Source organism: Salmo salar, chromosome 10 (assembly GCF_965601325.2).
Source record: "Salmo salar chromosome 10, fSalSal1, whole genome shotgun sequence".
Taxonomy (NCBI): Eukaryota; Metazoa; Chordata; class Actinopteri; order Salmoniformes; family Salmonidae; genus Salmo; species Salmo salar.
In genome coordinates this window covers 114,693,894-114,717,259 of record NC_138300.1, presented here as the reverse complement: position 1 = coordinate 114,717,259, position 23,366 = coordinate 114,693,894, and the positions used below count along the sequence as shown (strand labels likewise).

The following is a 23,366-nucleotide window of genomic DNA, read 5'->3' as shown; positions in this document are numbered from 1 at the left end:
AACAACAGTGATCTGGTTCTGAAACCCCACTAAAAAGGCCAATGTTCAGAGCTGAATGATTGTTCAGAAATGAAAACTGTTTGATATGAATATTTATTTAAATATTGAAAATTCATACAGAAATAGTCATTTGTATTATTTCCAGTGGTGTTCTTCTCTACTCCGAACAGTCAAAGCTGTAAGATGCCTGCTATCCTCAGGGCTTCATCCTGAACATAGGTGATAATCCATTTTTCAGACCAACTGAAATGGTTTCAAATATGGATTACATTTCTACATTTCTACTATATCTTATAGACGCCTTGAAGCGAGTCATTATCAATACAAGCATTTATAAGATGGATTTTGAGAGGTATTGGATAATTAGTATTGCAACATGGAAGAAATTGCAGGCCTGGGGCCACTAAATTTGACTAATGTAATGATTAAGCAGCATTGATACAACAATCAGGTTGAATTAATTGATATAAGATTGACTTTAAACGTTCTGGGCTGCTGGATAACACTTATGCTGGTTGGTTGATTGCTATAATGCCCCTTAACTGGGAGCTAGACAACAGAGCATCCCAAATGGCATCCTATTCCCTACATAGTGCACTACTTTTGTTCAAAAGTACACTACATAGGGAATAGGGTGCCATTCGGAACGTGATCACAGATTTGACTGTTCAGCTCATAACCCCTCTTATTAAGATCATTTCAACCATAGAACTAGAATGTCGTTCTAGTTCTATGATTCCAACCACTGCTTCTGAAAGAACAGTAGAAGACTGACATAGGAGTGGCTGTGCAGTAATATACAAAAACAACTGAGCACTGACACATATTGAGAATCTGCCGTTCTATACGTTATCGGAAGGCATTGCACAATTCCAAGAGTTCAGTGACATTTTAAGGCAAAGTTTACATAGTATTTCTGAAAACACATAATAATGTCATAATAATATACAATATACCGGTGCATCTCCGTTATAGAAAATGATCCATGCAAAACATGATGCATGCTATTATATAAAAACACTAGGGTATTAGTGTTATCACAAGCATTCAATAATAAATCACTTGATTATTACAGGTAAACAATGATCATGTCACGTGTAGAAGAATACATGGGCTTTCTGAGGCATTCAGATACTGTCAGTCAGCTCACAAATTTTGGTTCCCAGAACATTGTGGAATAATCAAATGAGAACGTTTACGTTCTGTTTGAGCTGTGCAGTCACTGGATCGGCCCCATCAAGCTCACGTTATCATCTTGGCAATGTGACACAGACACACATCACATCATTGTCTGTGGGAAGAGGCAATGACATGTATTATTCATTAAAGCTGTTTTTTATCAACAAGAAGTGTGGGGCTTGCTTGTTTACCATATGAACACTTTCAGGGTTCTGTTCCAATAAATGCTCTATATTATGTTTTATACTCCTACATTTTCATAGACTCGAAGAGACCGTCTGTTTGGTTTCACACATATAGCAGTGTGCAAGTGCATGTGACAAACCAGACTGGTCTCACAGACTAGACATAACATATTAAACGTGGGGCACTCAAATGAATATGATATGTTACGTTTGGTATGGCTACATAAGACAGAAGGTTACTTAACCCTTTTAGCTAACCTTTCCCCTAAACCTAATACTTTAGCATAACTCCTAATCTTAACCCTAACCCCTAGTGCTGGCTAACGTTAGTGTTAGCACCTATCTAAGGTTAGCCACAACAAATTGGACTTCGTAACATATTGCACGAATTGCAATTCGTAACATATCATACGAAATGGATGATGGACATCCACAAATTAACCCATACCATACGTAACGTAACATTTCATACTAAATGAGGTGTTTCAGATTTACGTACAGAATAATACGAAATGCTCTGAGACCACTTTGAAAGAACCCACAGTCACCTTCCCAAAGCCTACTTTGAAATCCTGCTATTGTTCACTCACTTTTTGTTAAATGAGATTCCCCACTCAACAGCAGAGCAGATAAGCTTTTTTAAATGTGATTTTTATGAATTATTAAGCTTTTATTTACCTTTCCTAGGGGAAAACAGATGAAAATGAGCCTGAAATGAGTTTATTTCCCTAATTTAATAGTTGCATCATGAATATAGATCTATAGTTGACTGAAATGGATGGTAAACCAAGTGGGAGTGAAGTGATATTTCAATATAAAGCAGAGAACTGGCTGATAGTGTTGTTTATCTTCCAATGTTCCATAGAATGTTCCATAACATTTTCTGTAGAGTGTTCCATAGAATTTTCTATAGAATGTTCCATAGAATGTTTCATTATGTGAGAATATAAGACATGTTTTCTGTTAGTGTACCCTCTTCTCTAGATGTTACGCAAGTTTTTAATGCATGTTTCATACAGAAATACATATACAGTATGTACTGTACGCATATGTGAGTATGTGAGATGAAGTTGACATCTTGTCGTGATAAATAATAAAATGCCCTAGCCTTCTGTTTGGGAGCGAGAGAGAGCCAGAGTCCCAGTCCTAGGCAGATGCAGTTCAACTCTCCAGTGTGACGCTTTAAAATGGAAGGTCCTGTTCTTGTCTGGTCATACTGTATCTAGTCTAGGCTGGTTTGGTCCAGTTCCATAGCAATATAATTATAATTATATTGTTACAGTCCGGTTTGGGACCTGATCTAAAGTAGTGCACCATATAAGGAATAGGGTGCCATTTGGGATGCACACAATGTTTTGGTGCTTTGACTTCTTACCGCTACACTGTCATATAGAGCTGGGTGAAAAGTGTCAGAGCATTTACCTGATTGTGTTTGAGTCATTCAACCCAACGAGAGAGAAATATGAACTCAAATAACAAACAAAAAATGTATTCACTAAGGTGTAACTAAGGCAGGGGCGTCAGTTGGGTATGGTGGTCACCATACCCTAGCTCAAGACCAAACACATAAAGTAAGCAAAAAAAGTAGACTAATCCCATTCCCGACTAAAATTAAACCGCTGTTTAGTGTACTGGCTGGCTAGCTTTAGGACCATGCAGAGTATCGCTCAGAGAGCAGCTGCCAGCCTGTGTGCCTTTTGTCTCACTTTAAGAAAGCAGAGAGCAGAGATAGTGGCCGTGTTCAATCGGATCACTTTTGTCAAGTCCCTTTCAAAGTGTGTTGCATTATGGGGATAAATATTCTCAGACTACATGTCGACTGCATGAACATTACAATAACCATGTGATCAAAGGTCATGAAGTTTCGATTGCAGTCGACTCAATTTTATGCAGTTGCTCCTCACCAGCTGCAACTTTCAGCCATTGCCTACATTGTGGGAGGCACTATTAGTCAGTCAATCATTAGAGTGTTTTTGTTTGACCCACATGAACGGGACCAAAGACGTGACTGAAACAAGAAGCAACTTTGCCGCAATTCATATGTATACAGTGGACATGTACAAATTAATGTGATATTTGCGTCTTTCTCTCCCCAATTGATAGTACGGTTGTTAATTTCAACAAAGAAACGCTTGTATAAACAATAGCAACACTGCCATGTTGCACTGAGCCTTGCTGTTAGAAAGTCACATCGGTGTTAGACTTTCGGCTGTAGGAGATGCACCTCCGCTGACTTTACTTCTCAACTTTCGTCTGAAATCAGTTGCTTCAGCCTTACCACTCAAACAAGCCCAGTGCCAGTTTGCTTTGCCAGTCAGCCATTTAGGCAGTGCGCGATTGCTTTGAATTTGATATGGGCATTTGAACTCGGCCTTGTAAACCTTGTTGTAATATGATAGCCAGGGGTTAATTGAATTGGGAATTGGGAGGTGGGGGAGAGGCCTCCTTTTTGGTTACCATTCAAAACCAAAATCTATTTTATTGCTATTAAAATATAGGTTGTGATAGGTGTCATGGCTAATTGATATTTTCAGCAATTTGCCCAGTAGGCTAGTGCAATTTTGGTTTCATGTTTTGGTATGAAAATAAATACAACTGACAACCTGTTATTTAGAGCATTTCCACAAAATACATGTCCTGTTTTAGGCTTCAAAACAATAACAGTTGTAGGCTATAACAAATGTGCATTGTCATGCAATGACAAAATGATTGGCCTAATTGAGATAATGCTAATTATTAATGATTACTTAAGCAACTTTTTAAAAACTTGCTGTAGGCCTACTTCCTCATCATCCTCTGCCGTCATCATTGCTTTTCACAAAAAGGGCTTCACAGGCAAGGATATTGCTGCCAGTAAGATTGCACCTAAATCAACCATTTATCGGATCATCAAGAACTTCAAGGAGAGCAGTTCAATTGTTATGAAGAAGGCTTCAGGGCGCCCAAGAAAGTCCAGCAAGCACCAGGACCATCCCCTAAAGTTGATTCAGCTGCAGTATCGGGGCACAACCAGTACAGAGCTTGCTCAGGATTGGCAGCAGGCAGGTGGGAGTGCATCTGCACGCACAGTGAGGCAAAGACTTTTGGAGGGTGGCCTGGTGTCAAGAAGGGCAGCAAAGAAGCTACTTCTCTCCAGGAAAAACATCAGGGACAGACTGATATTCTGCAAAAGGTACAGGGATTGGACTGCTGAGGACAGTGGTAAAGTCATTTTCTCTGATGAATCCCCTTTCCGTTTGTTTGGGGCATCTGGAAAAAATCTTGTCCGGAGAAGACAAGGTGAGCGCTACCATCAGTCCTGTGTCATGCCAACAGTAAAGCATCCTGAGACCATTCATGTGTGGGGTTGCTTCTCAGCCAAGGGAGTAGGCTCACTCACAATTTTGCCTAAGAACACAGCCATGAATAAAGAATGGTACCAACACATCCTCCGAGAGCAACTTCTCCCAACCATCCAGGAACAGTTTGGTGACGATCAATGCCTTTTCCAGCATGATGGAGCACCTTGCTATAAGGCAAAAGTGATAACTAAGTGGCTTGGGGAACAAAACATCGATATTTTGGGTCCATGGCCAGGAAACTCCCCAGACCTTAATCCCATTGAGAACTTGTGGTCAATCCTCAAGAGGCGTGTAGACAAACAAAAACACACAAATTCTGACAAACTCCAAGCATTGATTATGCAAGAATGGGCTGCCATCAGTCAGGATGTGGCCCAGAAGTTAATTGACAGCATGCCAGGGCGGATTGCAGAGGTCTTGAAAAAGAAGGGTCAACACTGCAAATATTGACTCTTTGCATCAACTTCATGTAATTGTCACTAAAGCCTTTGACACTTATGAAATACTTGTAATTATACTTCAGTACTCCATAGTAACATCTGACAAAAATATCTAGACACTGAAGCAGCAAACTTTGTGAAAATTAATATTTGTGTCATTCTCAAAACTTTTGGCCACGACTGTACATCACTAATCCCTACCTGTAGCCTACCTGCCTCTGATATAATGAATTTCCACCTCTCACTTTATCAGTCTTTCTTGTCTATCTTCCTCAATTAAAATGAGATATTCTTAATGATCAATCTGGCTGGGAAAATGTCATATAAATATTTTATATAATGAGCACCGAGATAGTGCAACTACGGCTTAGGCAACACAATTACATCAGACAGAGACAAGCTGGCCTGGGGAAAAATGTGTGTGAGCTGCCCCCTTGTTGGCTACTATGGTACAATCAATATTCTCGGAACCGCCTTGTTTATACAAAGTGTTTACATTTTCTCTAAACCGCCTCGTTCGTTGATACAATGTTTCGATATTCTCAGAGCCACCTTGTCGACGTTTTCCCTTCCCTGGCGAGTAATGCAGACAGGCAAATTAAGAAATGAGCGGGAAGAGCACAAGACAATGTTGGTGGGAATCGCAGGAGATACTGTCTCAGTACACTGTATGTACTGTTCTACAAGGGTGGCTTCATATAGCCTATAGCATGGGGATGGCAACCTTTTACATGTGGAGTGCCAATTTACAATAGTTATTCCACACAGATCTCGACAAACCATTTCTGTATGTACCTCACTTTGTGCACAGGGCCATTGTCATGCTGAAACAGGAAAGGGCCTTCCCCAAACTATTGCCACAAAGTTGGAAGAACAGAATAATCTACAATGTCATTATTCCTCCTCCACCAAACTTTACAGTTGACACTATGCATTGGGGCAGGTAGTGTTCTCCTGGCATCCGCCAAACCCAGATTCGTCCGTCGGACTGCCTGATGGTGAAACGTTATTCATCAATCCAGAGAACGTGTTTCCACTGCTCCAGAGTCCAATGGCGGCGAGCTTTACACCACACCACTATAGCTGGCTACTAGACATAGGCGCTGTCCATTCAGCACCACGCCACGGAGCTCCACTATGTCTACCTGTACCGAGGAGCTGTCCATGTGGTAGTGCTGAATCACAGGTGGGGCCTTAGCTCCCTTTATAAAGGCATGTATAGATTTTCCTTTTGTATTTTGTGATTTTCGTCATTCTTTGGTCGACTTTGTTTGTCTTCATGCATCCCTGTCGATTGTAGGTCTAAGTAAGTCTAAGTCCTTTGATGTATGCCTTTTATTTTCAATGCCTGTGTAGGATTTATCTGGCATAGTTTGCATTCATGGTCAACTGTTTTGTAGTCCGGTTAATTTCACATTGATGTTGGTGTTTGAAGTCGGCCTTGTTGTGACTTTATAGTGTGTATTATGCATCTATTTCATGCTGCACTGCATGCGGTGTTCCACTAGTAAATGAGTCAATTTATGATGAGGTTGAGCAGTCTGTACACACTCTTCCACAGACCTTTAAACCTAATATAGCGGTGATAATTAATGGCTGGGGCTATTTTTGTTTGTTTTTGTTGTTCTCCAAATACCCTTTTAGAGTTTTTAAATTGTGTAGATATGCAGTAGTCCTAAAAGAGCGTCAACTTCCTTGGAGGGGGAAAGGGCTTTGAAATCCCCCCCACCCCACCCCACTTTGCCATACACTAGGTTAAGCTAAACTGAAGCCACTGAACTAAGGGTTGTTGCTATGAGGAATGGCGTTCTAAAATAATGTTGAAATAGAAGGAAATAACCAGAGGATCTCATTTCTTGGTCAACTGCCAGGTTTTCTGAGCAAATTGAGAGTGGAAACTGGAATGAATCTACAAACTGACTGCAACTATATAAGTGCTGTAGTTATGTTCTGATATACACTACTGGTCAAAAGTTTTAGAACACCTACTCATTCAAGGGTTTTTCTTAATTTTTTACTATTTTCTACATTGTAGAATAGTACTGAAGACATCCAAACTATGAAATAACACATATGGAATCATGTAGTAACCAGACCAAGGTAAAAGACCAAGTCCATATGGCAAGAACAGTTCAAATAAGCAAAGAATCCATCATTACTTTAAGACATGAAGGTCAGTCAATACAGAACATTTCAAGAACTTTGAAAGTTTCTTCAAGCGCAGTCGCAAAAACCATCAAGTGCTATGATGAAACTGGCTCTCATGAGGACCGCCACAGGAATGGAAGGCCCAGAGTTGCCTCTACCGCAGAGGATACGTTCATTAGAATTACCAGCCCAAATAAATGCTTCACAGAGTTCAAGTAACAGACACATCTCAATATCAACTGTTCAGAGGAGACTGCGTGAATCAGGCCTTCATGGTCGAATTACTGCAAAGAAACCACTACTAAAGGACATCAATAATAAGAAGAGAAACACGATCAATGGACATTTGACCGGTGGAAATATGTCCTTTGGTCCAAATTTGAGATTTTTGGCTCCAACCGCCATGTCTTTGTGAGATGCGGTGTTGGTGAACGGGTGATCTCTGCATGTGTGGTTCCCACCGTGAAGCATGGAGGAGGTGTGATGGTGTGGATGTGCTTTGCTGGTGACACTGTCTGTGATTTATTTAGAATTCAAGGCACACTTAACCAGCATGGCTACCACAGCATTCTGCAGCGGTATGCCATCCCATATGGTTTGGACTTAGTGGGACTGTCATTTGTTTTTCAAGAGGACCTCCAAGCTGTGTAAGGGCTATTTGACCGAGAAGGAGAGTGATGGAGTACTGCATCAGATGACCTGGCCTCAACAATCCCCCGACCTCAACCAAATTGAGGTGGTTTGGGATGAGTTGGACCGCAAAGTGAAGGAAAAGCAGCCAACAAGTGTTCAGAATATGTGCAAACTTCTTCAAGACTGTTGGAAAAGCATTCCAGATGATGCTGGTTGAGAGAATGCCAAGAGTGTGTCAAGGCAAAGGGTGGCTAATAGAAGAGTCTTAAATATAAAATATATTTTGATTTGTTTAACACTTTTTTTTGGTTACTACATGATTCCATATGTGATTTCATAGTTTTGATGTCTTTACTATTATTCTACAATGTAGAAAATAGAAAAAATTAAGAAAACCCTTGAATGAGTAGGGGTTCTAAAACTTTTGACCGGTAGTGTAGGCTAGTAAAATGTTGAATGTAAATGTAAAATGTTTTCACTCAGTGAGAGACAAAGGCGACGTTGTGAACCAAAAGGTAGACTGAAATATTACTGCTTAGCATCCTGCCTTTCCAAAACACACATCCATCCATCCACAGGGTTTAGTGACATGATGTGAAGCAAGAGGTAGAAACTAAAGAGAGAATGCTCCTGAAAATACAAAACCACATTTTCTCACTGAGCTCCAGAGTCAGAGGACACACATGGAAGTGGTGGTGTACTGGTAAGTGTGTTTTTGACTCCCATGCATGGATGGAGATTCCACTATTCCAGAATCCTTGTGAGCATGGCGACTGTGAATGTATCAAACGGATAGATTCTGCATCCCAAGAGGCACCCTACTCTCTATATAGTGCACTACGCTTAACCGGGGCTCTCAAAAGTAGTGCACTATGTAGGGAATAGGGTGCCATTTGGGATGCAGAAGAGTAAGGCTGGTTTAGTCCCTGCTGTATTTGATAGGACCAGACTCTGAAGGGAAGGAAGTCCCCTTTGAGTAAAGGTAGGCGGACAACAGAGCGTAACATAGTGGGAAGATTATAGGTGGTTAAGGTACTGTCTTAAAAGGTGGTAGTTGGAAAATAAATGATCAGCTAGGTGGCCCTGAGTGCAGGACTTTAACTGCATGCTTCTCTACTAGGACTACAACATGCTCCGTACAAAAGAAATAAACATGGGATGTGGCTCCTGGGCTTGTCATCATCAGCATCATCTGAATCATCTTTGTCCTCTTCATCATCACTACCACCAGTCTCTGTGGCTAAAGAAAGGAGAGCCAGCGAGCATCTGGAGTACAAATCAGAGAGAAATAAAAATGTGTCCACGAGTATGAATCCTCCTCGTCATCCTCAACTTTTGTAAACATTTAGAAAGAGTCTGTTGGTGAAAGAGAAGTGAAGTTGGGAGGAAGAGCAGGACGTAGAAATAACAGATCAGAAATGTGCTTCTGAAAGGTTCTCCACAGATTGGATGCTGCTCCTGCCTCGTCAATGACAGTCACTCACCCACCTCCTGGGTCAGACCAGTAAACTGCGTCCTCTAACCTCTGACCTCTCAGTGGAAGTCCTTCCTGAGGGACGATGGCGGTCTGTCCTCTCCACAGAAAGGGCTGACCAATGCCACGGATGATGGAATCCCAGAGTCCACAAAGGTGCAACATGAGCGTGGAAACAACTCCAGTGAGGAAGAAGAAGAAGCAAAAGAGGAAGAGGTCGAGGGGGGGCGTCTTACCCTTCAGATTCGGCTGACCCGTCGGGTGATGAGGGGATGCATGGCGGGGGTGGGGGTGTAGGCAGGGGGACAGGGGCCTGGTTTGATGCCCCTGGTCCTCATGTAGGAGAGGAACTGGTCAGGGATCTCAGCCAGGACCTCTTTGGCCAAACGGGCCATACTGAGAATGTGGTTCCCCCTGCGGTCGATGTAGTCACGGAACGGAACAAACTGGATGGAGAGAAGGGGGGGGAGGAAGAGAGAAGGAACAGAGAAGAGGGGAGGAAGAGAAGGAGTGGGGGAGACAGTAAGAGAAAGAGTAGAGTGGTTCCATTACAAAATAATAATGGTAGAGAAGTGGTGTAGAGGAGGAGAAAGACAGAATAGATGTGAAGATACGGGGAGAAAGACAGAATACATGTAAAGATATGGGGAGAAAGACAGAATACATGTGAAGATATGGGGAGAAAGACAGAATACATGTAAAGATATGGGGAGAAAGACAGAATACATGTGAAGATATGGGGAGAAAGACAGAATACATGTGAAGATATGGCGAGAAAGACAGAATACATGTGAAGATATGGGGAGAAAGACAGAATACATGTGAAGATATGGCGAGAAAGACAGAATACATGTGAAGATATGGGGAGAAAGACAGAATACATGTGAAGATATGGCGAGAAAGACAGAATACATGTGAAGATATGGGGAGAAAAACAGAATACAGGTGAAAATATGGGGAGAAAGACAGTGGATTAGAAAGATGGGGAATGAAAGACGCAGAGATGGTGATTGAGTGAGGGAGAGAGAGAGAGAGAAGCCGTTCACATAGTAGGCCATTTACATACAGTACACATACATGATATACACATTCTATAGAATATCAGCCTATTTCCAGAGATACTGAAACTCTGTGTTAATGTATGAGAAAGCTCCATAATACCTGAACAATGTCTCTCTCTGCGAACCTCCCTTGAGATGAGATCCTCTCTTCGTCTCCATCAAGCTCAATCATTTCTGAGAAGGAGAGAGAGAGAGAGAGAAGCACATCAGTCAGCCATGCCATGTCAGAACAAAGCCCACATCAATATGTCAACATCATCAGTGCCACAGAGCATGACACATCGTTGACTTCACATGCTGCACTGTCGTCCGTGTGCATTAACTACACACACTACATTACCACAGAGAGACAGTGAGCATGCTACACGAGATGACACTGTTTCATTGCCTGCCATGCAATGTTTGAGTTCAGAAAATGTGTGTGTAGAGCCGTGAAATCCTTGGTTGTAAGTTAATACTGCACAGTACTGGGTGAGTGATGAACCAGCCTGGTCTTAGAGCAAAACCATTTAGTATGATATGTTACTTTACGTTAGGTTACATTACTTTGACAAGAAGTAAAATAGTAAACATACACTACCGTTCAAAAGTTTGGGGTCACTTAGAAATGTCCTTTTTTTTGTCCATTAAAATGGCATCACATTGATCAGAAATACAGTGTAGACATTGTTAATGTTGTAAATGTTGTTTATGGAATATCTACATTGGCGTACAGAGGCCCATTATCTACAACCATCACTCCTGTGATCCAATAGCACGTTGTGTTAGCTAATCCAAGTTTATCATTTTAAAAGGCTAATTGATCATTAGAAAACCTTTTTGTAATTATGTTAGCACAGCTGAAAACTGTTGTGCTAATTAAATAAGCAATAAAACTGGCCTTCTTTAGACTAGTTGAGTATCTGGAGCATCAGCATTTGTGTGTTCGATTACAGGATCAAAATGGCCAGAAACAAAGCACTTTTTTCTGAAACTCATCAGTCTATTCTTGTTCTGAGAAATGAAGGCTATTCCATGCGAGAAATTGCCAAGAAACTGAAGATCTCGTACAACGTTGTGTACTACTCCCTTCACAGAACAGCGCAAACTGGCTCTAACCAGAATAGAAAGAGGAGTGAGAGGCCCCGGTGCACAATTGAGCAAGAGGACAAGTACATTAGAGTGTCTAGTTTGAAAAACAGACACCTGAAAGTCGAATGTAATATATCATACTAAACGGGTAAAATGCGATCAAGACGTAGGATACTATACATCCTACAATTTGTATTATATTGTACGACCACTATTACATTGGTAGGCCAATGTAATGTAACATAGCGTAAAGTAACATATCAAACTAAACGGGGTGGCATGGATTTTAGTAAAATATCATACGTTTTGGTCTGAGACCAGGTTGCAGCCCAGCCGGGTGTGGTGAAGTATGTGGTGGGATATGTACAGCACACCAGGTTGGTGGCACCTTAATTGGGGAGAACGGGCTCGTGGTAATGACTGGAGCGGAATTGGTGGAATGGTATCAAATACATCAAACACATGATTTCCAGGTGTTTGATGCCATTCCATTTGCTCCGTTTCAGCCATTATTATGAGCCGTTCTCCCCTCAGCAGCCTCCACTGATGTACAGGTCTAGGATCTTAATTTTAGCCTGTTTGCTAAAGCAGGAAAATAATCCTGCAGTTGATATATTTTTTGTAAGGGAAAATCAAGTTTGAAATTTCTAAGTTGAAAATACAAAACTTCTGAAGCATTTTTAAACCTCAAATACACTACAAGTTTTAAATGTCCTTCACTGCAGGAAAGTTCTCCTGCAATAGGGTGATCAAATTAAGATCCTACATCTGTATAAGGGAAAGCAACCATGTGTAGTGGAACAGGGAGGGACATCATGCTACTGTGCACATTGACTTTGTAAGCGTGATAATCTTAAAGGACCGTTGACTTTAAAAGGCTAATTGCTCATAAAGAATGAATGTGTTTATCATGGAGCTGGAGTGTTTTATGAATTGTAAACATTTCTTTCCTATGATAAGAGATGAAAGGCGAGGACTTGGTCTGTTACTACAAAAAGGTGAAGGGAAATGATGACACATTTCTGTAGAACGTTGGGTCAAATGAGCAATGACATTTAGAAAGATAAACAACGTGGGGGATGGGAAGCAAATGAGAGAGATATGAAAGAGTGAAATAGAAAGGGAAAGGAAAAGAGAGGGATAGGGTGAGGGTGAGGGGAAGAAAGAAGGATAGAAAAAGGAAAGGTGAGAAGCAGAAGAGAGGGAGAACCGGGTGAGGGGCGCAATAATGGATTTAACGCAGGGAAGAGATTAGAAACACAAATGCGTGCACATACACACACGAGTGCACACACACATGCACGCACACACACACACATTCCATTATTCCTTTCTTACCATTAAATTCCGCCGGTCCAACCCCGACAATTATAATTGACATGGGCAGAGTAGCCGCCTTTGGAGGTGGGGGGAGAGAGAGAGAAACAAAATAAAGAGAAATAGAGGTGTCAACAAAAAAGAGAGCTTGAGAAAACAAGTTCCTTTCAATGCCAACGTCAATAACCATTGTTATCTAAAACGCCACAGGAGAAATACCCCCAATTATTGACACTACTGTAAAAACTGTACAAGTTCTCCTTCTCAGAGAAAAATGGTAGTAACTGCCTGTCATAAAGTGGTCAATGTTTTCCAATTCTGCTCCTTTATGTGGTTTGGCTCCCACATTTTGCCAAGACATTGTAGGATTGTCACCTCTCTCATTTCATGCATGTACAACTTGTGTTTAAACCCCAGCCAGCCTGACAGCTTATAAATGAACCTTATTTCCATCTCCTCCCATAGCAGACACCTATTGCATTGCAATTTGGAGTGGATAGCCATTTGCCAAAGGCTGGTGAGAAAGAATGATAGATTAACACATCACTATGTTTCATAACTTTGTATTGCCATTTAGGTGAACATTAAATTGGCAGAGATATGAGGACCATCTATTTCTGGGGTTGCTTGAAACTCATAGTTCTCATATCGTACCCCACAATCACATTACAGTATGTAGGGAAAATGGTTTAACGAAAAGCAGCGATTTCTATTTCTATGTAACACCATTTTTGAGTCAGGGCATTCCAAACAGTATTAAATCAATGTAGACAGACAGACATTAAACACTATCAACGTTGGTCCACCCACCAAGAATGACTGAGTAAGTGGTACAGTAAGTGGTACAGTAAGTGGTACAGTAAGTGGTACAGTAGTACAGTAAGTGGTACAGTAAGTGGTACAGTAGTACAGTAAGTGGTACAGTAAGTGGTACAGTAGTACAGTAAGTGGTACAGTAGTACAGTAAGTGGTACAGTAAGTGGTACAGTAAGTGGTACAGTTAGTGGTACAGTAAGTGGTAACAGTAAGTGGTACAGTAAGTGGTACAGTTAGTGGTACAGTAAGTGGTAACAGTAAGTGGTACAGTTAGTGGTACAGTAAGTGGTACAGTAAGTGGTAACAGTAAGTGGTACAGTAAGTGGTACAGTAAGTGATACAGTAAGTGGTACAGTAAGTGGTACAGTAAGCGGTACAGTAAGTGGGTGGTACAGTAAGTGGTACAGTAAGTGGTACAGTAAGCGGTACAGTAAGTGGGTGGTACAGTAAGTGGTACAGTAAGTGGTACAGTAAGTGGTACAGTAAGCGGTACAGTAAGTGGGTGGTACAGTAAGTGGTACAGTAAGTGGTACAGTAAGTGGTACAGTAAGCGGTACAGTAAGTGGGTGGTACAGTAAGTGGTACAGTAAGTGGTACAGTAAGTGGGGGTGGAGTTGAGTCTTGAAGGTCTACTTCTTAATTTGAAAAACAACTAAATCCAGACCCGCCACTTGGTTTGCTATAAAACTGGGGGATGGAGCTGGATAAATGTAACCACTCTAACTCATGAAGATGTGTAGGCTATAGCATACATTTTACATGTATAAAAATGGCTGAAAAAATATTGTAAGAGTGGGCCTTTAATGAATAGTAAGTTTGAGATGTCTTACATTTACAATAGACTCTTTGGTCTGAGCCATGTCGGTGATGACGCCGTCCGAAATGATAAGGAGGATGAAGTACTGGGAGCCGTCTTTCACTGATTGTGCATACCTGGAGGGGGGGTGGGGGGGTAGAGAGGGGAGGGGAGGGGAGGGGGGAGAGAGAGAGGGGAGGGGAGAGAGAGGGGAGGGGAGGGGAGGGGAGGGGGAGGGGAGGGGGGAGAGAGAGAGGGGAGGGGAGGGGGGAGAGATGAGGGGAGGGGGGAGAGAGAGGGGAGGGGAGGGGGGAGGGGAGGGGGGAGAGAGAGGGGAGGGGAGGGGAGGGGAGGGGAGAGAGAGGGGAAAGGGAGAGAGAGGAGGGGAGGGGAGAGGGGGGAGAGAGAGGGGAGGGGAGGGGAGGGGAGAGAGAGGGGAAAGGGAGAGAGAGGAGGGGAGGGGAGAGGGGAGAGAGAGGGGAGGGGGAGAGAGAAGGAAAGAGGGGGGTGGAGGGGGGAGAGAGAGAGGGGGGGAGAGAGAGAGGGGCGGGGAGGGGGGAGAGAGAGAGGGGGAGAGAGAGAGGGGAGGGGAGATAGAGAGGGGGGAGAGAGAGGGGGGAGAGAGAGAGAGGGGAGGGGGGAGAGAGAGAGAGGGGAGGGGAGGGGAAGAGAGGGGAGGGGGGAGAGCGGGGAGGGGAGGGGGGAGAGAGGGGAGGGGAGGGGAGAGAGGGGAGGGGGAGCGATAGAGGGGAGGGGAGGGGGAGAGAGGGGAGGGAGGAGAGAGGGGAGGGGAGGGGAGGGGAGAGAGGGGATGGGGATGGGGGGAGGGGAGAGAGAGAGAGGGGAGGGGAGGGGAGGGGAGGGGAGGGGGGAGAGAGAGAATAAGAAGAGAGGAGAGGAGAAACAGAGAGGTTGGTGTGAGGAGAGCAGGGAAGAGAGCAATATGAGTTGCAGCGTGTAATCAATAATACTGTAATCAATAAGTCACTCTGGATAGGAGCCCTAAATAACTACAATGTCAAATGTCATAAATGAATCAATTAAATGTATCTATGAAGCCGGGGTTAGACCCCATTTTCAGGGAGCAGAACTGTTCTGGAATAGAACCATTATTTTAAAAGCATGGGAACCAGGCAATAGCGTTATTTTACGGTCCGGCATTTGTTTCAGTCCCACAAAAAATGCAACGAAGCACCTATGCAAAGCCCTCACACTGTCACTCAGAAACTTATTCCAGTGTCTGCCTGCCAGCTGGAAATCGTTGCCAGTGTGTGTGTGTGTGTGTGTGTGTGTGTGTGTGTAGGCAATCTGCCCCTCCCCCTCCCCTCTGAAGCATAGACTACTGTAGCCTACTGACGTTACAAGCTTGATTCCTAAATTAAAGAGATATTTTTTTATTACAGAAGAATGGATTACTTTTTTTCCAATGCTAGGATACTATAGTTATTATTCACATTGGATTTATTAACCACAAAAAAACAAGGCATGTTTTTAATTGTGGTGCCGCTCTGCACACACAAGCTCGTTAGCTAGCTAGCTTTTGTCCAATGTTAAGCAAACTGAACGGAACAAAAACAATACTGGTTCTGTTCAGACCGGAAGGATCGGAAGACAATTTAGGTTCCAACCCCTGCAATGAAGAATATTTTGTGTTAGCCTATACCACTCTTTCACCAATCTATTGACTGTCATGCATTGACCTCTAGTCAAATCATATCAAATCAAATTCTATTGGTCACATACACATGGTTAGCAGATGTTAATGCGAGTGTAGCGAAATGCTTGTGCTTCTAGTTCCGACCGTGTAGTAATATCTAACAATTTCGCAACAACTACCTTATACACACACAAGTGTAAAGGAATGAATAAGAATATGTACATATAAATATATGGATGAGTGATGGCCGAACGGCATAGGCAAGATGCAGTAGATGGTATAGAGTACAGTATATACATATGAGATGAGTAATGTAGGGTATGTAAACATTATATAAAGTGGCATTGTTTAAAGTGACTAGTGATACATTTATTACATCCAATTTTTAATGATTAAAGTGGCTAGAGATTTGAGTCAGTATGTTGGCAGCAGCCACTCAATGTTAGTGATGGTTTGGTCATTGGTTTGGCTGATGGTTGAGACCCAAATCTGGCCCATACCTGGACTGTAACCCTGGGGGGTGCACACCATCTGAGTGGCAAATTAATACAGCCACACATATTGGGAGTATGACGATTTTGTTGGACACTAGAGAAACTTATTTGGGTGAAAATGGTTTCCCTCAGTGTGCTTTGGTAACACTGAGAATAAATGAGCTATGAACGGCAAGGCTATTCTTAGGCCACGTGGGCGGTCTGACCACACCGGGAAATAGATGGGAGTTGAGGAGCGAAGAGGGATGGGGGAGATAGCTTGTTACAGTCAATCTTGTGTGTGTTTATAGATGATTGGGTAAGATTTCCCAATAGTGAATATCAAGTAGAGCCAGTATGGCACGGGGACACTGCACAGTACGGAGAGACAGCGAGGCACCGAGTCCAATTCTCTTCTGCTCGGATAAAATTACCATTAATCACGATGTCTCCCATAGTGTCTGTCCACTAGTCGATTGTGCAAAGCCTTATTTGTTTTCAACAACCACCAACCACTCTCTCTGCATGCAACGTTGAATGAATACTTTTGAAGGACAACATTGAATAACTTTGGATGCAGAGGAGGAGAAGACCTCTGACCGCTTGGTTGCATTTGCAGTTTATTTTATTGCTGCATTAAGGGATTACGTTGGAAGCTGGAAGGCCATGTTTTATCCTCGTCTTGTGTGTGCCCCTTTTTTCAAAACATTTTTTTCTTCTTCATATAAAGGCACCGGTGTGATGTTGTAATCTAATCTGAACTGGGTTCTCGCATCTATTTGTGTGATGGTGAGGAGATGTGACATTAAGGGTGCGTCCTAAACTGCGCCATATTACCTATATAGTGCACTCATTTGGACCAGAGCCTATGGGACCAATTGGGACGCACACTTAAAGCTGAAATCCAATAAAGGGAGAAACAGCGCCACTGTTGACCCCCCCAGCGTCCTTGTTATTGTTTCGGTTATGCTGATGAAATGGAGGAGAGGAGCATGCAATGATGTCCGACGAAAAAAAAGTTAAGTAAAATAGTAACTTCTTTGTTGTGATATCATAAACGGACGTGGCAGTTTCACCAATCATAGCTTAAGCTACTGCTTTCATGTGTGGTTACTTACTGTTCTGTGAGTGGGTGTGAAAAGAGTGTTCCTTTCTGATCACCGTCTGACAGGCAGACCTATGTTGACCTTTGATCTCCACGGTATGCTCAGCGGTTGCACACAAAGCACAAAGGATTTTCTCAAACTGAGAAGACAAGACGTGTGTTTGTGCATGTGTGCATGCCTGCGTGCGTGGGTGTGTGTCCATGTGTGTTCATGCCACCACAGTTAGTATTGATTTCAGTGGGACGGCTGAGTTATTACAGGATTTATTTTAATCTGGTCTTTCCCTGGGGAGTCACAGGTCACTGTGGAACACACGGGGGCTATCTATTGATCATAGCAGGTTATTGTACCACACTGAAGGACCACAGTAGGAGTTCAATGGAATCGCACTGGGAATGCTCTTTGTACATGGTGGTTAGTTCTGGTGTGTGTGTGTGTGTTGGACCTACAGTACCTGGCCACGTGGTTGATAACAGGGGAGAAGTGTGTGGGTCCGTAGAGGCGGACAGACTTGAGGCTCTGGTAGTAAGCCTCCATCACTCCCTCAATCCCACTGCAGTATGGGTTCTGAGGGTTCCCGTTCTGTACAGGAACACACAGAACAAACATCAGGAACATGAGCGAGACAACATAGAAATCTCCCTCTCTCCCTCGCTCTCTCTCTCTCTCTCTCTCCATGCAGTCCATTGTTAAAAGGCTGACTCAGTAAATCCTTAATGCCTAGATGAATGCATATGGGGCCTGTCGTGGTCTCAGGCTGGGCCCCTCTGGGGAGAGTGTTCCCCAACTGAGCAGCTGGAATGACTGCCAGCCCCTAGGGCGGCATGGGCACTACATCTGGATAGGAAGGGTTAGGACAGGAACTACTAGTGAACTACTTATGACCAGAGCCTAAGGGGTCATTTGTCAGTTCTCTCTCCACCTGCCTCCACTGGTCCAGAACCAGGACTGACGAGAGAGTGGCAGGTAAGAAAGAGGAGGGATAGATGGATGTAAGGATGGATGGAGGTGTCTCCTGTCTCCTCACCAGAGCGAACTCGTGCGAGACGCGTCCGTCCGGGGGCAGCTTGGCTCCGAAGCCCAGAGCAGGGAACATCTTGTCACTGTCGTAGTCCTGGATGATCTCCCCCACTGCCCTGAGAGCCATGGCATAGGCATTCAACTGATATGGACTCATGTAGTGGAGGGAGGTGGGCTGAGACGGGTTGCCTGGACACAAACCCAACACAGTAGAACTGAGGTCCACACTATTGTGTAGTTGGAAAGAGGGGATGCTGTCCATACATTGCAAAAATTAAGCAGCTTTCTACCATTGAGAATTGTCTTGAAAAAAAGCCTTGTAGCTGTAACGCTGACGGTACTAATTGTTCCTTCTTACCCTTTGTCTTGGGTTTTCTTACACCAACATTCAAACACATGGACATTACCTTACTGCCACACAGGCACAGGGTTCTCAAGGGCTGACAAGAACTAAAAGCAGATTCGGACACACTCACCATTTGATGCTGTGAAATCAATTGCCACCGTGAAATTAATCTGAGTCCTACAAGACAAAATCAAACAGTGAAGATAATGAAGCATCAGTCATACTACATTCAATTACATCACGATTCAAAGCGATCCGACTAACTCAATTAATTGACAAGGAGTTATGGAGTTATCAGTAACTGCTGTCCCCTGCAAAATGAACATAGGCCTACGAGCTGATTAGTAGTCCACTCAGCTAGGAGTTTGTTCCTACCTTCAGTTACCACTAGGGATGTAAGTGAGCTTAGCGCTAGATAAAGAGGTTACCATGAAAATTGTTTCAGTTAAATTAGTATAACCTATTGCAGTAATACATTATGTACTTTACAGTAGCTGCTTGGAAATAAAAATGTGCAGGTTGGATGGGGTACACAGTCAAAATGAACAATACAACATTGAAAGCTAGTACTAAACGTTTTAACACAGACCTAGGGACAAGCAATGGAAATTAGGTGTAAGCGAAAGAGTGATGGTGCAATGCATCTGACTGTTGTGTATTCAATGTGTCCCTATTCAAATTCAACTTTCATTCAATGTGTCCCTATTCAAATTCAACTTTCATTCAATGTGTCCCTATTCAAATTCAACTTTCATTCAATGTGTCCCTATTCAAATGAGACTTTAATTCAATGTGTCCCTATTCAAATTCAACTTTTATTCAATGTGTCCCTATTCAAATTCAACTTTTATTCAGTGTGTCCCTATTCAAATGAGACCTCTAATTAAAAACAAAACCTTGTAACGTACCCTCCTTTGATGTAGTCCAGGAAGGTGAGCTCCATGTCCACCAGGCAGGACAGCAGGGTTACCTGGCAACATGTTCGGAGGTTAAAGGGATACTTTTTGAAGTTTTAGCTTATTTCCGACTTTATAATAAGCCTAAAACTTTATAAAAGTGAACTATCCCTTTAAAACACATTGGGATTTCAGTGGAACTACAGTATTACCACACCTATTTCAACAGTACAGAGAGTACACCATAGAGTACACCTATTTCAACAGTACATAGAGTACACCATACAGTACACCTATTTCAACAGTACATGGAGTACACCATAGAGTACACCTATTTCAACAGTACATAGAGTACACAATAGAGTACACAATAGAGTACACCTATTTCAACAATACATAGAGTACACAATAGAGTACACCATAGAGTACACCTATTTCAACATGGCACAACAACCATAGAAAAGTTGGCTACAGCACACAGAGTGCAGGACTAGACTACTCTTTCAACAGTGACTCTTTGGGCTATGAACAGGCACAGATAAGTGCAGAATCACATCGATAGAATCCCATTAAGGGAGTGCTAGGGTTGAACGGTAGGTGGAGTAGAAGAAGGTATTAACTCACTGTTCCTGAGTTGAGGTATCTCTTCTTCTTCTTCTCTCTCTTCTTCTGATTTACCACCTGCAGAGAATGAGAACAGGGCTTGGTTCAATTCGTCTCGTTGATCGTAAGTTGAAAATAAAGCCTGTCTAACTGAATTCTGTTCCTCAATCGAATAAGCTGACTAGGCAATGAAAGCAGATGGATGCGGGAGAGCAAAGGTTATTGCTTAGACAATTAGTGCAATACCCTGGAAGGTTCATTGTTTGGGTAAACAGCTGAGACAAGGTTGTGTGTGTGTTTGTGTGCGTGTGTGTGTGTGTCTGTGTGTGTGTGTGTGCGCGCGTGTGCGTGTGCACGTGCCTGTGTGTGTGTGTGTCTGTCTGTGTGCGTGTGCGTGTGCGTGTGTGTGTGTGTGTGTGTGTGTGTGTGTGTGTGTGTGTGTTTGTGTGTGTGTGTTTTACCTCATAGGTGTGGAACTGTGACTGGCCTCTTGACATCTCCCTGTATCTGGTGCTGAACTCCCCAATGAAGTCATGCCTGGATGAGCAAACACACACTTTGACTACATTTACATACACACTAATAAATCGATATTAAACTGATTATGGCAGTAAGCTGAGTATGGCATTAGTCATGTAGACACCTTACTCTGCTTATCTTAATTGGCGTAAGGTCATAATCGAAGTAAGCATACGCCGATTAAACACCGGGTTTTCTGAGCAATCTTTCGAATTACATGTAAACAGCTAAATCGGCGTTCAAGCGTTGTATTTGATCTGCGCATGGTGCAGCACTGTTCTTCATGTAAAGCATGCAAACGTTTTAAACAAACTATTATATTAATCTGACTATCCACAATAATCGTATTATTGTGTGCATGCAACAGTACTCTGTGTCAGACACCCCTGAACAGGTTTGGTACCTACCAGCTGGGACCTCATCCTCCCAACCTCCTCATCAATCACAGTGGAGAGTTATTGTTTCTCATAGAGGTACAATATATTTTGTCTATTTAATTCAATTCCATTTCATCAATGTCTGTGTTTTGTGGATGCCTATATAGTGTGTTGTCTCAAATTAACATGTGATAAAAAAATGTCATGTGTGTACCTGCCTGTATGTGTGTGTGTGTGTATGCGTGTGTGTATGCGTGTGTGTATGCGTGTGTGTGTGTGTGTGTGTGTGTGTGTGTGTGTCTGTGTGTGTGTGTGTGTATGCGTGTGTGTGTGTCTGTGTGTGTGTGTATGCGCGTGTGTGTGTGTGTATGCGTGTGTGTGTCTGTGTGTGTATGTGCGTGTGTGTGTGTGCGTGTGTGTGTGTGCGTGTGTGTGTGTGTGTGTGTGTGTGTGTGTGTGTGTGTATGCGCGTGTGTGTGTGTGTGTGTGTGTGTGTGTGTGTGTCTGAGACAGTACCTACCCTCCATCTCTGTCCCAATCATACACCTCCACCTTTATGCTCCTGAGAGACAGAGAGAGAGAGAGAGAGAGAGAGAGAGAGAGAGAGAGAGAGAGAGAGAGAGAGAGAGAGAGAGAGAGAGAGAGAGAGAGAGAGAGAGAGAGAGAGAGAGAGAAATTCCATTAGAAAAAACAATTAGTGTGCTGATTGAGAATCTCTGTTTAAAAGAGAAGCGCTCATCTGTGTAAGAAGATGGTCTGGCTTGAAGAGGACTGCTCTCAGGAAGTTATGTCTGCTATTGGGATTCAATATGCTAAAGATTGCAGGAGTCACGGGTCGCAAAATATAAAGATTGTAGCAGCATCCACTGCTTTTTACCTGAATCCTAACGTCGTTCTAGAAATGGTCTGTGGTCAACTATAAAGTACAGAGGAATAATGGTCTATGGTCAACTATAAAGTACAGAGGAATACTGGTCTGTGGTCAACTATAAAGTACAGAGGAATAATGGTCTGTGGTCAACTATAAAGTACAGAGGAATAATGGTCTGTGGTCAACTATAAAGTACAGAGGAATAATGGTCTGTGGTCAACTATAAAGTACAGAGGAATAATGGTCTGTGGTCAACTATAAAGTACAGAGGAATAATGGTCTGTGGTCAACTATAAAGTACAGAGGAATACTGGTCTGTGGTCAACTATAAACTACAGAGGAATACTGATACCTAGTTATTTGTGGGTTGTGGTTTGTTTCTGTTGCTTAGTGATATTGGCAGACATCACACCCAAGAGGCCTAGCTAGCTCTGGTCATTCCTATAGAGTGGATTGCATTCATTATAGTAATACATTTGATTTATATAACTATTTTATAACTGGAGTGTATACATTTTAATGTAGAGTAGAGGGAGGAAGTCATCCCATCTAGTACAAATCTCCGCCATTCTCCGTTTTATTTCAAAGTGCTGAATCTATGCATCTGTCAGTTACAGTACCTGCATCTCTGCTATCAGTTACCTGCATCTCTGGTATCAGTTACCTGCATCTCTGGTACCAGTTACCTGCATCTCTGGTACCAGTTACCTGCATCTCTGGTATCAGTTACCTGCATCTCTGGTACCAGTTACCTGCATCTCTGGCATCAGTTACCTGCATCTCTGGTATCAGTTACCTGCATCTCTGGCATCAGTGACCTGCATCTCTGGCATCAGTGACCTGCATCTCTGGTATCAGTTACCTGCATCTCTGGTATCAGTGACCTGCATCTCTGGTATCAGTGACCTGCATCTCTGGTATCAGTGACCTGCATCTCTGGTATCAGTTACCTGCATCTCTGCTATCAGTTACCTGCATCTCTGGTACCAGTTACCTGCATCTCTGGTATCAGTTACCTGCATCTCTGGTATCAGTTA

General features: G+C 42.8%; 1 protein-coding gene across 1 annotated transcript in view; it reads right to left on the bottom strand.

Moving 5' to 3' along the window:
• Nucleotides 1-7,207: 7,207 nt before the first annotated feature.
• Nucleotides 7,208-23,366, bottom strand: part of LOC106561599 (copine-8) — an 86,270-nt gene continuing 70,111 nt past the window's right edge. The window contains exons 10-20 of the mRNA XM_045688455.2: nt 21,979-22,020; nt 21,024-21,099; nt 20,584-20,640; nt 19,972-20,033; nt 19,194-19,240; nt 18,725-18,906; nt 18,152-18,279; nt 14,496-14,598; nt 12,871-12,928; nt 10,562-10,635; nt 7,208-9,846 (exon numbers count right to left, since the gene is read on the bottom strand). Of these exons, the coding sequence (XP_045544411.1) occupies nt 9,640-9,846; nt 10,562-10,635; nt 12,871-12,928; nt 14,496-14,598; nt 18,152-18,279; nt 18,725-18,906; nt 19,194-19,240; nt 19,972-20,033; nt 20,584-20,640; nt 21,024-21,099; nt 21,979-22,020 (1,036 nt within the window). The 3' untranslated portion in view covers nt 7,208-9,639. The remainder of the gene's footprint in view (nt 9,847-10,561; nt 10,636-12,870; nt 12,929-14,495; nt 14,599-18,151; nt 18,280-18,724; nt 18,907-19,193; nt 19,241-19,971; nt 20,034-20,583; nt 20,641-21,023; nt 21,100-21,978; nt 22,021-23,366) is intronic.